Consider the following 16,406-nt stretch of genomic DNA (forward strand, 5'->3'; position numbering starts at 1 on the left):
TTCTATGTGATCAAATTAGATTAGAAATATGTGATCATCTAATAATAAAAGTTATTGTGCTCCTAAATATTTTGTTTGAGGCTTATCGCCGTAATTGTTTGGTCAAAATGTGCATGTGTTAACAAAAATACCTACATATCTTTGCATTTTTTGGATTGATACTATTCCTATAATTGCTACCACTATCTTATAAGCCATTTAAGCTAAGAGTACATGCACTTTTATAAACTCCATTTCATCATTTAATATGCCCTATCATCATTATATTCCTTAAAAATGTGATATTAGTATATTACACGATCTTTTTATTTATGTTATTTATGTTACTATTACTATCTCTTTAATCAAAGGGAAGGAGAAAATGTGAAGCAATTGTCTTATATATTAAGAAAAATTACTTACTTTTAACTTCTCTGAACTCTGCTTGTCATGCTTTTGCTTAGCTTGATTTGACATTAACTTCATTGATTAGCTTTTATTTTCTTCCTCTTTGGTGTTTGAATAAAAAAGTGAATTCTTTTCTCTTATCTGACTAATGCCTGAAGTAAACTTAGCAGAAGTTTAGGATCGTTTTTCCTTTAGATTGATTTGCTTTGGACTTGGTTTGATTTCATTCTCATTTAGCAGCTTTGGATCATTTTGCCTCATAAAATTAAACTGCAATAAAACAATTTGGGCCTGCACACCAAACTAACATTATCAAACTCACTTGGGTCACAACTAGAAAATGGATTAATACAGACAGATTTACAGACGGATTTAGTCTTTATTACAGACGGATTTTTGGATACCGACAAAATTACCGACGGATTTTGTCCCTCTGTAAAAGCCCCGTCGGAAATTATTTACCGATGGATTTTTTTTCCGTCGGAAAATTACAGACGGATTTTTAGCAATTACCGACGGATTTTCCCTCTGTAAATTTTCTATCCATTTTCCAAAGGCGACGAACTTTCCGACGGATTTTCCGTCTGTAATTACAGACGGATTTTTCAGACGGATTTTCCGTCTGTAATTACAGACAGATTTTTCGACAGATTTTTCGTCTGTAATTACAGACGGATTTTCCGACCGATTTTCCGTCTGTAATTACAGACGGATTTTCCGACAGATTTTCCGTCTGTAATTTGAACTTTGGAAAATCATCCCGTTCTGATTACAGACAGAAAATCCGTCTGTAATTCCGTCAGTAAGATAAAATAGAATTTTTTTTTAGATTTTTTCATTGCAAAATGAATACTTTAAATTTGTTTTCTAAATTTACTCCATCAAACACTGTAAATTGAAAAAAGAAAGCCAAAAATCACATAAATAAACATAATATTCATTACATGATACCTATAAAATTGGATGTTATTTTTCAACATCATTGGCCAATATCTCATTGTCTTAATAAAAAAAATACCAAAAAAAAATAAGATGACCATCCCAATGTTACATGAATGTCACAAATTACACTTAGCACTTAAAGATAGAATAATCTAAAATATTAATAGATAACTAAGTTGCATTAGCAGCATCAAGCTCCACATTGAAAGTTAATCTTGACATCTCCTGACTGAAATAAAATTAAAATCCGAATTGGAATTGGAGTAAATCAATCTATGCCAAAGAATCAAAACATAGAAAAACAGAGAGAACAACAAAAGCAAACAGAGATCAGAACAAAAATAAAATAATTAAAGGGTTCTTCACAGAGTGCGGAATGAAAAAGAACATTTAAAAGAACTCACCTGGGCTAAGCAAATTCAAACCAGCAGGAAGCCTAGGCACAACAACAGCAGGATGATTCTGCACACACGCCAAAAAACCCTCAGACGGTTCAGCAAATACAACTCATCGTAAGATTCAACAACACTAGGGAAATTATAGTTAAGAGAAGGATAAGTTAAGAGAAGCTCAGGGAATTTTAAAGCGAAATGCAAAATGGCTCCACTGAAAAATATAATCTGATCAGGATTCATGTCATAAGAGTTCATTGGATTCACATACCTGTAAACTACTTGTGCCGCAGCCTACAACTGTGATAGTCCCACCGGTAACAGCTGCACCTGCGAGGAAGTAGCTGGCACTAGAAGCATCGCCTTCAACAAAAGCATTCCCAGGAGACCTGGTAGGAAACTTCCAATTATAGTCACAATAATTTAATTCTAAAATCTTTACAACTCAATAATAGAAACTTACTTGTACTTTTGACCTCCGTGGACCAAGAACCTATCCCAGTTACCACTGTGCTCCACATGGACTCTAAAGCGCTCCATCAGTTTCAAAGTCATATCAACGTAGGGAATAGAAATCAGTTTATCGATAATCTCAATTTCAACATCACCAAGGGCCAAAGGAGCTGCCATGAGCAATGCAGTCAAGTATTGACTGCTAATTGATCCAGACAACTTCACCTGCAAATAAGATGAATAAAAGCATTTGAAAAGGATCAAATAAACACCGGTTACAATATTTTTCTTCAGCGAAGTTATAATTAAAATACCTTATCTATGTAAAGTTATCGAGAGTTTGTAAGTAACTTTAGAAAATTAAGCAATCCCATTTCGAAGGACAGTCCATGACTCAGTTCTCAATTTGACCGAAAAATTATAAAAGTGATGGATAAAGTTTGATAAGAAAAATCCTCATCCAACATTCCTCTCACTATTTAATTCAAGAACCAATCAGTGGCTTGTAATTGTCATTCTAAAATAGAAGAAAGATCAGTAAGTTGACGAGCTTTATTTTCAATGTATGTTTTAAATTATTCAGTATCACTAGAAAGAGTTTTATCCAACTAATATCATTAACTAAAGTTTGTATGGATAATTCATAGAAATAAAAAATAAAAAGAGAAAATTAATAGTTAAAAGAAGCAGAGATGAATGAAAGAGTTTGAAGTACCTTCCAACATCACCAGGCTTGACCAAACCAGAATTAACCCTAAGACATGGAACAGAAGCAACAGTCTTAATCATTTTAGGAGCCTCTGTAAAAATATTAGGTGAACCTATCTCTAGCTTTGGACCCTTTGCTTGCAGTTCTATGTTATCTTCTGATGAGTCTTTTGATTCACACTTTACAACAGTAACAACATTTGCTCTTTGTAGTTGATTGTGTTGGAAGAAAGAAGTGTTGTGAAGCTTTGAAAAAACTGAAGATTTAGTAGTAGTAGCAAATGAATAAGGTAAAGCCATGATTAGTTTATGTAGAGTTATCTTTATTTTCTTCTAAGAACAAAAGGAGTAATTGAAGGGCAGGACAATCTGTTTGGGAGCAAATTAGATATTTGTATGGTTCATATTTGAGAAGGCCACTCAAAAGATAACATAAAAGAATAAAATATTGAAAAAATATTATTACTCTTTTTTTATATGATAACAGATTCCAATGTATGTCTGCATAAAGTACAGACCAAACACCTGCAGAGGAGAGTAATCCCTTAAGTTCCATGTCCAGTAGTACTAAGGAAAGTAAGGCACACGGAACCTTTTAATTTCCCATTTTTACCTTGTAGACCAAGTTATCAGCTCGTGTTTCCAGGTTTTCATTGTGTTCAAACATGATAAGTTTAACAGATAGTAAAGTCCACTTTTAACATGATGACAGATAGTAAATAAATAAAATAGTAAAAAAACATAATAATAAATATTTAGACAATAACATGTGCACAAGAAAGATAATGGTAGCAGAAGGGGCAAATTCCAATAATGGAAGAAAACGTACTTGGCACGTTGCAAGTGTATCTTTACAGTTCTGAAGGCTGTCAATAACAAGATTCGAAAGAATGAAAGGAAAATGAAGGGTTAGGCACAAACTAATGCTGGGAAAAATTAGTAACATAAATGGCACCGTAAATACATGGACTTGTGGAGAATTGAACAACATAACCAATATCATACAACTTACTGTAACTTTGGTCTGCCTTGTTGTTTGGTTGTTTATCTGCTCCAGCAGTGTTATGAGTTTTTCTTCAGAAACCTAAACATGCAATTGAGTAGATGAGGTTTGTTAGATACACTAATAGTTCCTCTGGAAAACTTCAATTTTCCACTTCTAACCTTCATTATGTATAAAGTGTAGAGGGAGGATAGGAAGAAGAGAAACGCCGGGGGGGGGGGGGGGGGCACCATAAAATGGGAAAACAATTTATAACCAGAATACTACATATCATAACCATATTTTCACAAATGGAACTCACACCATCACACAACATTGTAGGGGAACAAAGAAGCCAACCCAAAACTACACAATCGGTTCATACAATACAAGCAATCATGAGAAACCAACTTCCTTGCATACAGAATAAAGAAACAGTGACTAACTACTCTCAACCAAACACTCATGGTCTACAAACTTGCAGGTGCAACATCCTACCATCAAAATTCAATAATATAAATTCTCTGATTTTAAGCCAAGTTAGTGATTAACATAAACTGTAGCACTGATATGTTCACTCAATTAGATGCGAGTTAAACGAAATATGAGAACACTAAACCTATTATAAATATGAAAAGGCACAATATAGTAATATACCATTTCTCACATTAAGACATAGTGTGCAAGTATAAATTGAACAAATAAGTAGTACAACTGGAACTTTGCTGCCCAAATGACAATACATTAAAAGTTAATAGAGATTATTATAAATGTGACCATCATCAGAATATGCTAAGAATGAGAGGTAGTAGTAAGAGACAAGATACGTGACCATCATTTCACCAAAAGGATGTACCCCCACTAATTGTAATAAAATCAGACCCAGTCTTGCTCCAAATGCCATTGCCTCAGCAGCTAATGCTATGTGAACTCCAGCAAGCAATTGGTTAACCATCTTTATACCACTAGAGAACAAAATACACCAAAATTATATCATTAGACATTCATTTGAAATAAAATTTACTATGTCCACTCAATTTTATTGTCAACTTGAATCACATTTATCATTGCATTACTTATCTCAAGCAGATAAAAAGCAGCACTAGCCAAAGGACAAAAATGGATAAAGACCCGCTGACTCATAATTAACTAAAAAAATACCATTGAAGAAGTGGTGTAGTGCGATTTCTCACTCTAATTGAAGAAGTCCATTGTAGATCCCAGGCATCGGTGAAGAATGCGAGACAACAGTAGGAATGATGATGGAGGTTCAAAGCAGAAGTAGATGCGATCGCAGAGTGTCAGTTGAGAATGCGATCGCAGTTGAGGAGCAATGTAACTTCCCTTCCTTCCACCCATCTTCAGTACCATCATCACCATCCCTTCCACCTTTCTTCAGAGAAAACCTGCAAAATTCATCAAAATCAATATCAAACTATGAAAGTTAAAAACTATAGAAAGCAATGGCCTACCATGAATTTTAGGTCAAAAAAGCTTCGATTGCAGAAAATAATTCATCAAAATCAGAGTGAACCTGCAAATTCAAACAAACCACAAAAGCAAAGTATGATAAACCTAAGACTGGCACAGAAAAGGGAGCCCTAAGATTTATCACGAAGAACAGAATCACAAAATCAGGATATATATACCTGAAATTTGAGATGGTTACGAGAAGAACTGAGAGAGCGAGTTGAGATTAGATGGAAGAGGAGCCAGAGGGAGCAGATGCGATGAGAGCAGCGGCAGAGAGAGCTCTGCGACGATGGGAGTAGATGCGACGAGAGCGGCGGCGGAGGGATCTCGTGCGACGCAAGGGATGATAGAGAGAGAGATTGTGCGACACAACGGTGACAGCGGCAACGGCGGCAGCGGCAGCGGCGGAAGAAGCAGAAGTAGCAGCCACGGAGAGATGAAGTAGCTCGTGCTACCATATGCATATCCATATCCACGGAGAGAAAAAGAGGCTCGTGTTTCATTTGGAAGAAGCTCGTGTCTCATTTAGGTTTAATTAAAAATTTCCAACGAAAAATTTTAAATTACAGGCGGATTTTTCGTCTGTAATAATTTAATAAAACACAACGTTTTGTCTATTTAATTACAGACAGATTTTCTGTCTGTAACTATTTCTCATAAAAAAAATTAATTTTACCGACAGAATTATCGACGGATTTTGTTTTCCGTCTGTAATTTATGCTAATTCATTTTTTTTGTTTTCCGACAAAAAAATCCCTCTAAAATTCCGTCTGTATTTCCGTGGGATAAAATCCGTCGAAAATATCCATCTGTAATAACTAGTGTTCTAGTAGTGGGTTATCAACCTAAATCAACATGTTTGTCATCATCAATTTGTTATATATCTACTAAATTCAATAACTTGTCTAATTACTCTTAAATGAATGCATATGAATGGCGATATATAATCATTTATGCCCTTGCATGTAATTTATATGATTTGAATATTTGAATTTGATATGTTAGAATATTGCTTGATGATTGATGACCTTTATTGCTTGCTAGAGATTATGCTATAAATTCGGATTCTCAGTTAAGGTAATATAAAAAGTAGAAATAGTAAGTTGCATAATCAATTTTTCATTCTATACATTACTTTTTTAAGTAGGATAAGATTTGGGCGTAAACTTGATAAGTCTAATTTGTTGTCTTCAGAGTTTAGGACTATCAAGATCTTTAGATCAGAGAGATTTATAATTTTTGAAGTAAGATTGTCTAAAAACTTTTAAGATAAGAAGAATTCAAAATCTCAAACCAAATAACTTATTCAACAAAATTCAAATCAGTATAGGACTAAAATTATTTATATTTTTTATATATAAAAAATTAATACATATATTTTTTTTACAAAGGAAGGATATCTTATCTAAAATCCTATTTTCATATTATTCTTTTCTTTCTTTAAATTATAATCTTTATACATTTTTTAATTATTATTATTATTATTATTATCTTTCATCTAATAATTTTTTTAGTACCATTTCCTAATTAATAATAAATTAAATATTATTATCAAACTCTTAAGAGAAATTTTTTTATTATTTAATTGTTATTAACTCTATTTTCATTAACAAATGGATTAAGGATTACAACTTACAAAGTGATTTTGGTATATATATAAAAACGAAAACTGTGTAACTTTATTAATATTTAGCTATAAATTTTCATTAAACTCTAAAAATAACTAAAGTAAAATATCATTTAGTTTTATCCCCATTAATGTTCAAACTATAAATAACCTTGAACGATTATTATCAACGAGAAAATATCGGTAATATTAGGAAAATAGAAAAAAATTAAAATTTATCTTATTTAACATATTAATTATTATAATAATAAATAAATATTAAATAAAACAAATTGTGACTATTTTTGATTTTTTTTTTTTACCAAACATTTTCGATATATTATTTATCTAACTCTCTTAGCATTTTATGTTTTGTGACACTTATTAATGATCATCTCAACGTTAATTATTCTTATGGATAAACCACAATAAGAGAATACATTCCGGTTAAAGGAAATATTTTATAATCTTGAAAGCCTGCTTCCAAAAAAAGCTTCTTGATTTCCTCTTCACTTCTCTCCTTTCCATTCACACTTGTCATGGCAATATCCATTCTGAGCTTCATTTGAGTAAGTCCAAATTCATCTTGTTTTTCATTTATCACATAATCTATGATAATTGCTTTTCCTCCTTTAGTATTCTTTGAAATTGCATCTTTGCATTTCTTCAATATCTTTACACAATCTTCATCATCCCAATCATGTAGAATCCACTAAATCAAAAACAAAACAAAAAGGTTAGGAATTGTATCATACCATTTTCTTCACCTTTAATGTCTCTTGCCAATAAATAATTCTACCAACAAATAATATAAATCCTAAATTCTTCCTCTTTAATATTAGCCAATTTTTTTAAATTTTAAATTCTAAATTCTAAATAATTCAAAAAAAGAAAATTAAAAAAATATGACAAAAAATAATTAATATTAATTAATTAAAAATTAATTTTATATAGTATTCTATTTAGAAACATATAAGTACTACTTTAATATATATATATATATATATGAACAATTTGTTGTCTAATCTAAGAACATTGACTTTAATGTATAATTTTGTCCAAATTAACATTTATTTTAAAATAATTGAAACAGAATGAAACATCTATGAAAACAAGTATAATAGATTGATGAAATAATATAATTTAGGAGAAAGTATTATTTAGATTTCTAATATTTGGAGTGAATCTTAATTTAATCTTTAAAGTTTTAAACGTTTTGTTTTAGTCATAAAAATTTTCTAATGTCCTATTTCAATCCCAAAAAATTTTCAAGTGGGTTTAACGTTGTTTCGGCATTAAATTTGACACAAATAATTTGCATATTGAAGAGTCAATATAGCATTTGATTTCAGTATGTAATTAAAATAGATCCACGAACGATTATTAATATAAAGGTTTTTTCATTGCTTTTGAAGCGTTGACGATTGATTGTTATAATTTGGAGTTTTGTACTAAAAAAATTGAGGAAAAGAAGTATTACAAGATAGTTTTGGTTATGTTTTTCTAACACATGGAAAAAGATATGATTTAACTAGTAATGTTATTAATGTCCACGTCACTCATTCTCTTAATTTTTAGTGTCAAATTTAATAATAAAATGACATTGAACCTATTTAAATTCTTTGAGACAAAAATAAAATATTTAAACATTAGAAACTAAATTAATATTTAGGAAACCAAAATAATACTTTAACCTGTAATTTACTTATACATACCTTAAGTAGAACAGCATCAGCCTCAGGTATAAAATTGAACATGTCTCCAGCAACAAAGCTCAAATTGTTGCTGCTGGTTCCTGAAAAATTCTCCACAACATGTGGAAGGTCAAACACTATGCACTTCAATTTGGGAAACATGTCACTAATAGTCTTAGATATGGTTCCATTTCCACCACCAACATCTACAATGGATTCCAACCCTTCAAAGACAGCACTATGATCTTTGAATGCCAACTTCACCATTTGAGAGTCACTAGCCATTGACTCATTAAAGGAAGTCAAAATTGAAGGGTTTTTGCTAAGAAAGTCCCAATGATTTGTTCCAAGGGAAATTTCAGATAAACTAAGATTTTCTTCTAAAGTCCATTTTCCTAGTAAGTTATAAGAACTTGACACAGATGGATCAAGAAAAAACTTAGCCATTGGAGTTAAACAATATTCAGTGCCTTTAACAAGAAGCTCAGAAGAAATTGTGAGAGCATATGCTTCTTTTTCTTCTTTGTTTTCATCATCATCATCATTGATTGTTACAATATCAAAGAATCCATTGTGACTTAGGTGGCGCATAAGACGTTCCACACCACTAATTTTGGATGGTGGAACTTGTAAAATTGAGATCAATTCATGAAGGGTGATGGGTTTTCCATGGTTGTAGATTATGGTTGGTATTTCTAAATCAATGCACCATTTAAGGCACATAGAATCTAAGTAAGCATACATGTGTTTGTACACATGAACTTGCCCTTCAAAAATCTCATTTGCTTTGCGACCACTTAGTAAATCCATTTTTTCCACCATGTATGTGTTTGCATTGAAACAATAGTTTCTTGCATTATATATTATATACACATTAGGGGAAACGATAAGGTTGAATCACATTCAATTATTGTTGACCATTAATAATCATTCCTTGACCAATATCAGAGATTCAATGATTCTAGATTCAATGATTCTTGACCAATAATCCAAGTGAAGTAATATAAAAGTATAGTTTTTTTTTTTTAATTTATCTAACCAATTAATATTATTGACCAATAATAATAATTTTTTTTTCTTGGTCATGGGTAAAAAGGGATATACATTCAATAATACCATTTTTTGTGTTACCTTATAGATTAGGAAAAATATAGGAAACAAATCCTCTATAAACCAACATAAGTCTATTATAATTTAAATTTTATAAATAAATAAAAATTTAAAAATCAAAATTTCAAAATTCAAAAAAGATTCTTTTTACATTTATCCTAATTACATTTATAATATATAATAAAAACAATCCATAAAAAACTTAATTTCTTTCCATTTATTTAAAAATAGTCAAATCTCTCCCTCCACAATTCTGTCATCTCCACACATTTTTTACTCCGCCGCCCATCGATCACCATCGCGTCTTTCATCGTGTTGCGTGGCCTTTTCCACGCATCTCGTCGCCGTCCTTCTTTCGTCGACGCCGTCGCCCACCGTCCCGATGCATCTGCACCGCCACGACCCCCATCCGTTGCGACGCAGCCACTGCCGGTTTCATTCGCGACGCGCGATCAACTACTCCGATCCATGACGACTCCTCCACTCGCGATGTGCGGCCTCCGTGGCTTCCTCTTCGCAACGCGCCACCACAAGTCTCCCACCTTCCATGCAACACCGTTTAAGATGTCGTCGCCGGTCACCCTGCGGCTTTTCTTCTCCTCCTCTCCTATTTGGTTTTTGAATGATTCTGTTATTTAGTTTTTTTTATGTTTTTTCCCTAAATTTCGAATGATTCTTTTTATTAGTTTTAGATGATTTTTTTCTATATTTTGTATGTTTTTTTTCGTAGGATTTAGATGATTCTTTTTCCTATGTTTTGTATGTTTTTTCTCATAATTTGAATGATTTTTATCTTATGTTTTGGTTTTTTTTGAAGTTTGGACGTTTTTTTAAAAATAGAAATTAGGATTTGCATAATAAATGGTAAAAGATAAATAATAAATTAGAGTAAAAAGAGGCAATTAATAATTATTAATTTTATATTTTTAAAAAATAAAATTTAAATAATTATTAATTAATGACAATAAATTAATATAGAATAAAATTTAAATATGCTTGTTGGCTTATTGTTGGCTATACCTCTCTTGATTTTCTAACGGGATTGGATAAATTAATGACAATAAATTAATATAGTATTTATATTTTTTTCCTTCTTTACCCAACCAAGTGTGACTAAGTCTGTTGTATATATTTTAAATAGCCATTCAGTGATATTCCTTTTTTTAAATACTATATATACCATTTTTAAGCATCATTGTACTAATTTTTTCAAATTTTTTATTCCAACCAATTGTGATTAAGATCTTTATCCATCCTATAATTAGGAATATTTTTTAAGGACACCAGCTTGATCTTTCACAATTTTGATGTCAATAATAGTGTTTGTTCTATGGTTAAGAGAAGAGAATGAAAAAAAAAAAGGAAAAATAAAATAATATATATACTAACACAGATATTAAAGTATTCTATCCACTATTTGATTATTGTCAGAGTTTGAATTCAAATGCAGCGTATTAACAGATATTATATATTGTCACTTAACCAAATTTCAACTATAAAATAGGTTGAAATTGAATAAAAAAAATTTACTAAATATAATTTGTTGATACTATAGTTTAAAAATTGAATTAAAAAAATTACTCAATTTTCTATCCAATTTTTCGATAATTTTATCATGGTTTTAACATAAGAAAAATTATATATATAATCACCATCATTTTAAAAATCTTTAGCATAACACTAATAAAAAAATTATATATAATTTACTATTCATTCTTAAACAATTCTTATTAAGTAAAGAGTATTATATTTTTTATTAATTAAATATATTTTGTAACATCCCAATTTTTTGAATCAGATTCATTATTCAATAACTAATTAATTAATTAAAATGGTAATAATTTAATATTTAAATTCAAAATAAAAAATTAGAAAATAATACATTTAATAAAAAGCCAATGAGTTATCGTTCAAATGGCATAGTCTCCTCATATTCAATTAAGAGGTCGCAGGTTCGAGTCTTTCTATCTTTGGTAAAAAAAAATAATGCATTTGAAAAACTAACATATCTAATTTAAAATTTAAATATATGAAAACACTAGTTGTAGTGAATTCCTAACCGATAATAAACCATCTTTCAAGATATAGTCATAATTAATTTCATACTTATGGGATTTGAATGATCTTTAGTTACATGAAAAGATAAGAAAACTAGTCAGCTTGATATTCTAACAGTATTTTGAGAATATATCAAGTTGTGGTTATTCAATTGACTTCATTTGAGATTCGTTTTAAAGCTAACTCAATTATCTATAAATTTATGTCTAATAGCTATTTCCAAATTCCAAACGTAGAAAATTTTATAGGACTTGCAAAGTGACGATTCAGATTGAAGATTTCACCTAAACGCGAATTGAATTCTACTAACACAATCTGTACATACCTAAGAGCTATTTGAGTCCTTCCTTTTTCATTCTATTCTAATTTTTCTATACAAAATATTCTAGATAACCTATCCTCTCCACCTTCTGTTATCTCTATAAATTGTCATTCATATACTTTTTCTATTATAATAAAAATCATTATCTCTTCTCACTTCCAATCCTTACTTTCACTCTAAATCTTCTGCCAAAGTATTCACAAAGTCCACTCATATATTGTCAAGAAGATATTCTTCTTGAATTATGCAAATTACAGAATATGAAGATTTTCTTTCTATCCAGTCAAGGATTTATACCTACATCAAAATATATACAAAGTCTAGCCATGGAACAAATCTCTCTTCGCTAACAAATTGCATCTATTTGCATCAGAATACATATAGGAACTTCACTCGAGGTAGAAATTTTATACTATTTTTTTATATGTCATATTTTAAATATTTTATTTCTATATAGATGTTATTAACATTGTATGTCATGATATAACGTCTCTTTATTTCATACACATTATGCATTATAATAACCATCTTATGTGCATTAAAGAACTGAGGGTATGATCCTTCGATAAAGAAAAGTGACCCCAAAGATAAGATAATTGAAATGATCCTTCAGTAAGAAAAGGTGATCGAATCGAGATGATACTTCAGTAAGGAAAGATGATCGGCAAACTTGTGGAATAAGAACATTCAGTAAGGAAAGTAGACTCCCATCAATTTTATATAATAATATCTCTTTGTTGACATAACTCTCTTCTTGTGTATGTCTAAATAACCATGTTTGTAAATTGAACTGAGAGAATGATCCTTTGGTAAGGGAAGATGACCTCCAAAGACATGATATTGATATGATCCTTCGGTAAGGGGAGGTGATCGATCGAGATTATCCTTCGGTAAGGGAAGGTGATCGCCAAAATGTTTGGGATAAGAACCTTCGGTAATGGAAGGGGACTCCCATCTTTTATACCGGTTTGGCTCAATACCTTCCATAAAAGCTCTGAGAGAAGGTAATGAAAAGTACAAAGAAAAGTGTGATTATTATTGTTCTTCCTTTATTCTTTCTGTTTAATTTATGATTATATTTATTTTTCTTATTTCACTCAAAGATCCTTTTTTATCCCAATATCCTTTCTATTTGATTTATATACAATTATGTTTATTATCCTTATTTTATTTAAAGATCCCTTCTTTTTTATTTATCTATGTCAATATTACTATTATTCTCTTATTTATTTTGCCTTGCTTTATGGCCTACGAGAACATTAAATCAAGGTTTGTGAATTTGCATTCTATATGTTTTAACATTTTAGACATTTTGTTACGAGTCACATGTGTCATGACATAAGTAAATGAGAAGCATTTAAAAGTCAAATCACTTCGACTAACAAAAACTTTTGAAAATAATAATTGAACAACAATTCATCATCACTATTTTTATTTTAAAACTCGGAGTGGTTGAGATGGATACAATGATACCATATAGATAAACTGCTGAGAAATTTTTGTTTTTCACCCCTCTTTCCGTACCATCTTCAGGAATGATGTAGTACAAAGTAATACACTGCTCGGTTGAGGAAAAAAGATAAGTGCACTATTAGGAGCGAGATATCAAGGATGTAGACATGAAACGTTAAGCGCTTACCCAAATTCATATTAAGAATGAAGAATAAGCGATTGTTTTAGTCATAGTTATACAAATAAAGAGAATTAAGATTTTCTATATGTCTTGTTTATCTTTATTGAATGATTGTAATTGTGACTATGATGTTTCTTTTTTATGATTATTTGGTATAAGTAAAGCTTGCCATTGTTTGTGCCTTCATAGTTTAGCACGCCCGTTTTTCATATTAGTACCTTCATATCCACTTATATTTTTCAACTAGTAATCATTCTAATAGAAATTAGTTATTCACTATTTTTACATATATAAATTATTTTATATAAAAATTTCATATTGTTTTAAAAATTTCGCAAGATTTTGAATATCAATGACCAATATAATCCAAATAAGGCTTAAACCCAGTTTAAAAATATTAGAGTGTTACATTTTTTGTATCAGAGCAATTTGATCCCATGCAACTATATTCTATGCTTACAAGATTAATTTATTATCATTTAGTTATAATTACTGTCATATAATGAAATATTTTCTATGTGATCAAATTAGATTAGAAATATGTGATCATCTAATAGTAAAAATTATTGTGCTCCTAAATATTTTGTTTAAGACTTATCGCAGTAATTGTTTGGTAAAAATGTGCATGTGTTAATGTCAAAACATAGATCATCTAGAAACACCCTACTTATACTTTAAGACATAGCCAAATGAACATGAGACATTATCAAAAAAAAAAAGTTAGGAATTATATATAGTTTTGTTAATTTATATGTTTGGCATGAGTTATGTTTATTTTATCATTACCATTTATGTTGTTGTATGATGCTCTTGTTATGTTATTGTGATTATTTGTTTTATGGCATTATTCATTTCTTTCTTTCTTTTACACGCATACATTATGTTCATCATCCAAGTTCTCCCATGTGTAAATCCATTATTGTTTAAGGCTTCTTAATCGAGAATACCTACATATCCTTGCGTTTCCTAGATTGATACTATTTCTATAATTACTACTACTACCTTACAAGCCATTTAAGTTAAGAGTACATGTACTTTTATAAACTCCATTCGATTATTTAATATGCCCTATTATCATTATATTCCTTAAAAATGTGATACTACATGATCTTTTTATTTATATCATTTATGTTACTATTACTATCTCTTTAATCAGAGAGGAGGAGAAAATGTGAAGCAATTGTCTTATATGTTAAAAAAACTATTTACCTTTAACTTCTTTGAACTCTGCTTGTCATGCTTTTGCTTAGCTTGATTTGACATTAGCTTCATTGATTAGCTTTTCTTTTCTTCCTCTTTTGTGTTTGAATAAAAAAGTAAACTCTTCTCTCTTGTCTAACCAACATCCGAAGTAAACTTAGAGATCGTTTTTTCTTTGGATTGATTTGCTTTGGACATGGTTTGATTCCATTCTCATTTAGTAGTTTTGGATCATTTTGTCTCATAGAATTGGACTACAACAAAATAATTTGGGCCTGCACACCAAACAAACATCATCAAACTCACTTGGGTTATCAATCCAAATCAACATGTTTGTCATCATCAACTTGTTATATATCTACTAAATTCAACAACTTGTCTAATTGCTCTTAAGTGAATGCATATGAATGGCGATATGTAACCAATTATGCCCTTGCATATGATTTATATTATTTGAATATTTGAATTTGATATGTTAGAATGTTGCTTGATGATTGATGATCTTTATTGCTTGCTAGAGATTAGGCTATAAATTCGGATTCTCAGTTAGGGTAGTATAGAAAGTAGAAATAGTAAGTTACGTAGTAGTCAATTTCTCATTCTATACATTACCTTTTTAAATAGGATAAGATTTAGGCGTAAACTTGATAAATCTAGTTTGTTATCTTCAAAATTTAGGACTATCAAGATCTTTAGAGAGATTTATAATTTTTGAAGTAAGATTGTCTAAAAACTTTAAGATAGGAAGGATTCAAAATCCGTTCCAAACCAAATAACTTATCCAACAAAATTCAAATCAGTATAGGACTAAAATTATTTATATTTTTATATATAAAAAATTAAAACATATTTTTTTTACAAAGGAAGGATATCTTATTTAAAATTCTATTTTCATATTATTCTTTTCTTTCTTAGCTTTAAATTATAATCTTTATACATTTTTAAATTATTATTATTATTATCTTTTTTCATCTAATCATTTTTTTAGTACCATCTCTTAATTAATAATAAATTTAATATTATTATCAAACTCTTAAGAGAAATTTTTTTTATTATTTAATTGTTATTAACTCTATTTTCATTAACAAAGATTAAGGATTACAACTTACAAAGTGATTTTGGTATATATAAAAACGAAAACTGTGTAACTTTATTAATATTTAGCTATAAATTTTCATTAAACTCTAAAAATAACTAAAGTAAAATATCATTTTGTTTTATCCCTATTAATGTTCAAACTATAAATAATCTTGAACGATTATTATGAACGAGAAAATATCGATAATGTTAGAAAAATAAAAAAAAAGTCAAAACTTATTTTGTTTAACATATTAATTATTGTAATAATAAATAAATACTAAACAAAACAAATTGTAACTATTTTTTGCAACACCCTAATTATCAAAATGTCACGCTTCCACCTGCACCACTCTAATAGTTCAGGTA

At 29.8% G+C, this 16,406-nt stretch overlaps 2 protein-coding genes and 1 long non-coding RNA gene across 4 annotated transcripts; all 3 read right to left on the reverse strand.

Annotated features, from left to right (window-relative positions):
* Positions 1-1,282: 1,282 nt before the first annotated feature.
* LOC107618576 (3-phosphoshikimate 1-carboxyvinyltransferase 2-like) lies at positions 1,283-4,607 on the reverse strand. 2 transcript variants are annotated; one of them, XM_088485446.1, is made up of 7 exons: positions 3,895-4,607; positions 3,712-3,748; positions 2,890-2,928; positions 2,185-2,399; positions 1,993-2,110; positions 1,734-1,791; positions 1,283-1,558 (listed from the first exon to the last, which is right to left on the reverse strand). In XM_088485446.1, exons 4-7 carry the CDS (start codon positions 2,349-2,351, stop codon positions 1,539-1,541), a joined length of 363 nt encoding a protein of 120 aa, XP_088341572.1. In that variant the 5' UTR covers positions 2,352-2,399; positions 2,890-2,928; positions 3,712-3,748; positions 3,895-4,607; the 3' UTR covers positions 1,283-1,538. The 2 variants fall into 2 exon arrangements, with proteins under 2 accessions (XP_088341572.1, XP_088341571.1); XM_088485445.1 differs by having other exon boundaries at positions 2,890-3,139.
* Positions 4,608-4,687: 80 nt separating this feature from the next.
* On the reverse strand, positions 4,688-5,850 carry LOC107638165 (uncharacterized). The gene is made up of 3 exons (XR_002362027.2): positions 5,514-5,850; positions 5,337-5,398; positions 4,688-5,270 (listed from the first exon to the last, which is right to left on the reverse strand). It is a non-coding gene; the product is annotated as an uncharacterized LOC107638165 (long non-coding RNA).
* Positions 5,851-7,355: 1,505 nt separating this feature from the next.
* On the reverse strand, positions 7,356-9,447 carry LOC107638164 (isoflavone-7-O-methyltransferase 9-like). The gene is made up of 2 exons (XM_016341332.3): positions 8,659-9,447; positions 7,356-7,655 (listed from the first exon to the last, which is right to left on the reverse strand). Exons 1-2 carry the CDS (start codon positions 9,445-9,447, stop codon positions 7,356-7,358), a joined length of 1,089 nt encoding a protein of 362 aa, XP_016196818.1.
* Positions 9,448-16,406: the final 6,959 nt, after the last annotated feature.

This window comes from Arachis ipaensis, chromosome B4 (assembly GCF_059453495.1).
Source record: "Arachis ipaensis isolate K30076 ecotype BB chromosome B4, ASM5945349v1, whole genome shotgun sequence".
Classification (NCBI taxonomy): domain Eukaryota; kingdom Viridiplantae; phylum Streptophyta; class Magnoliopsida; order Fabales; family Fabaceae; genus Arachis; species Arachis ipaensis.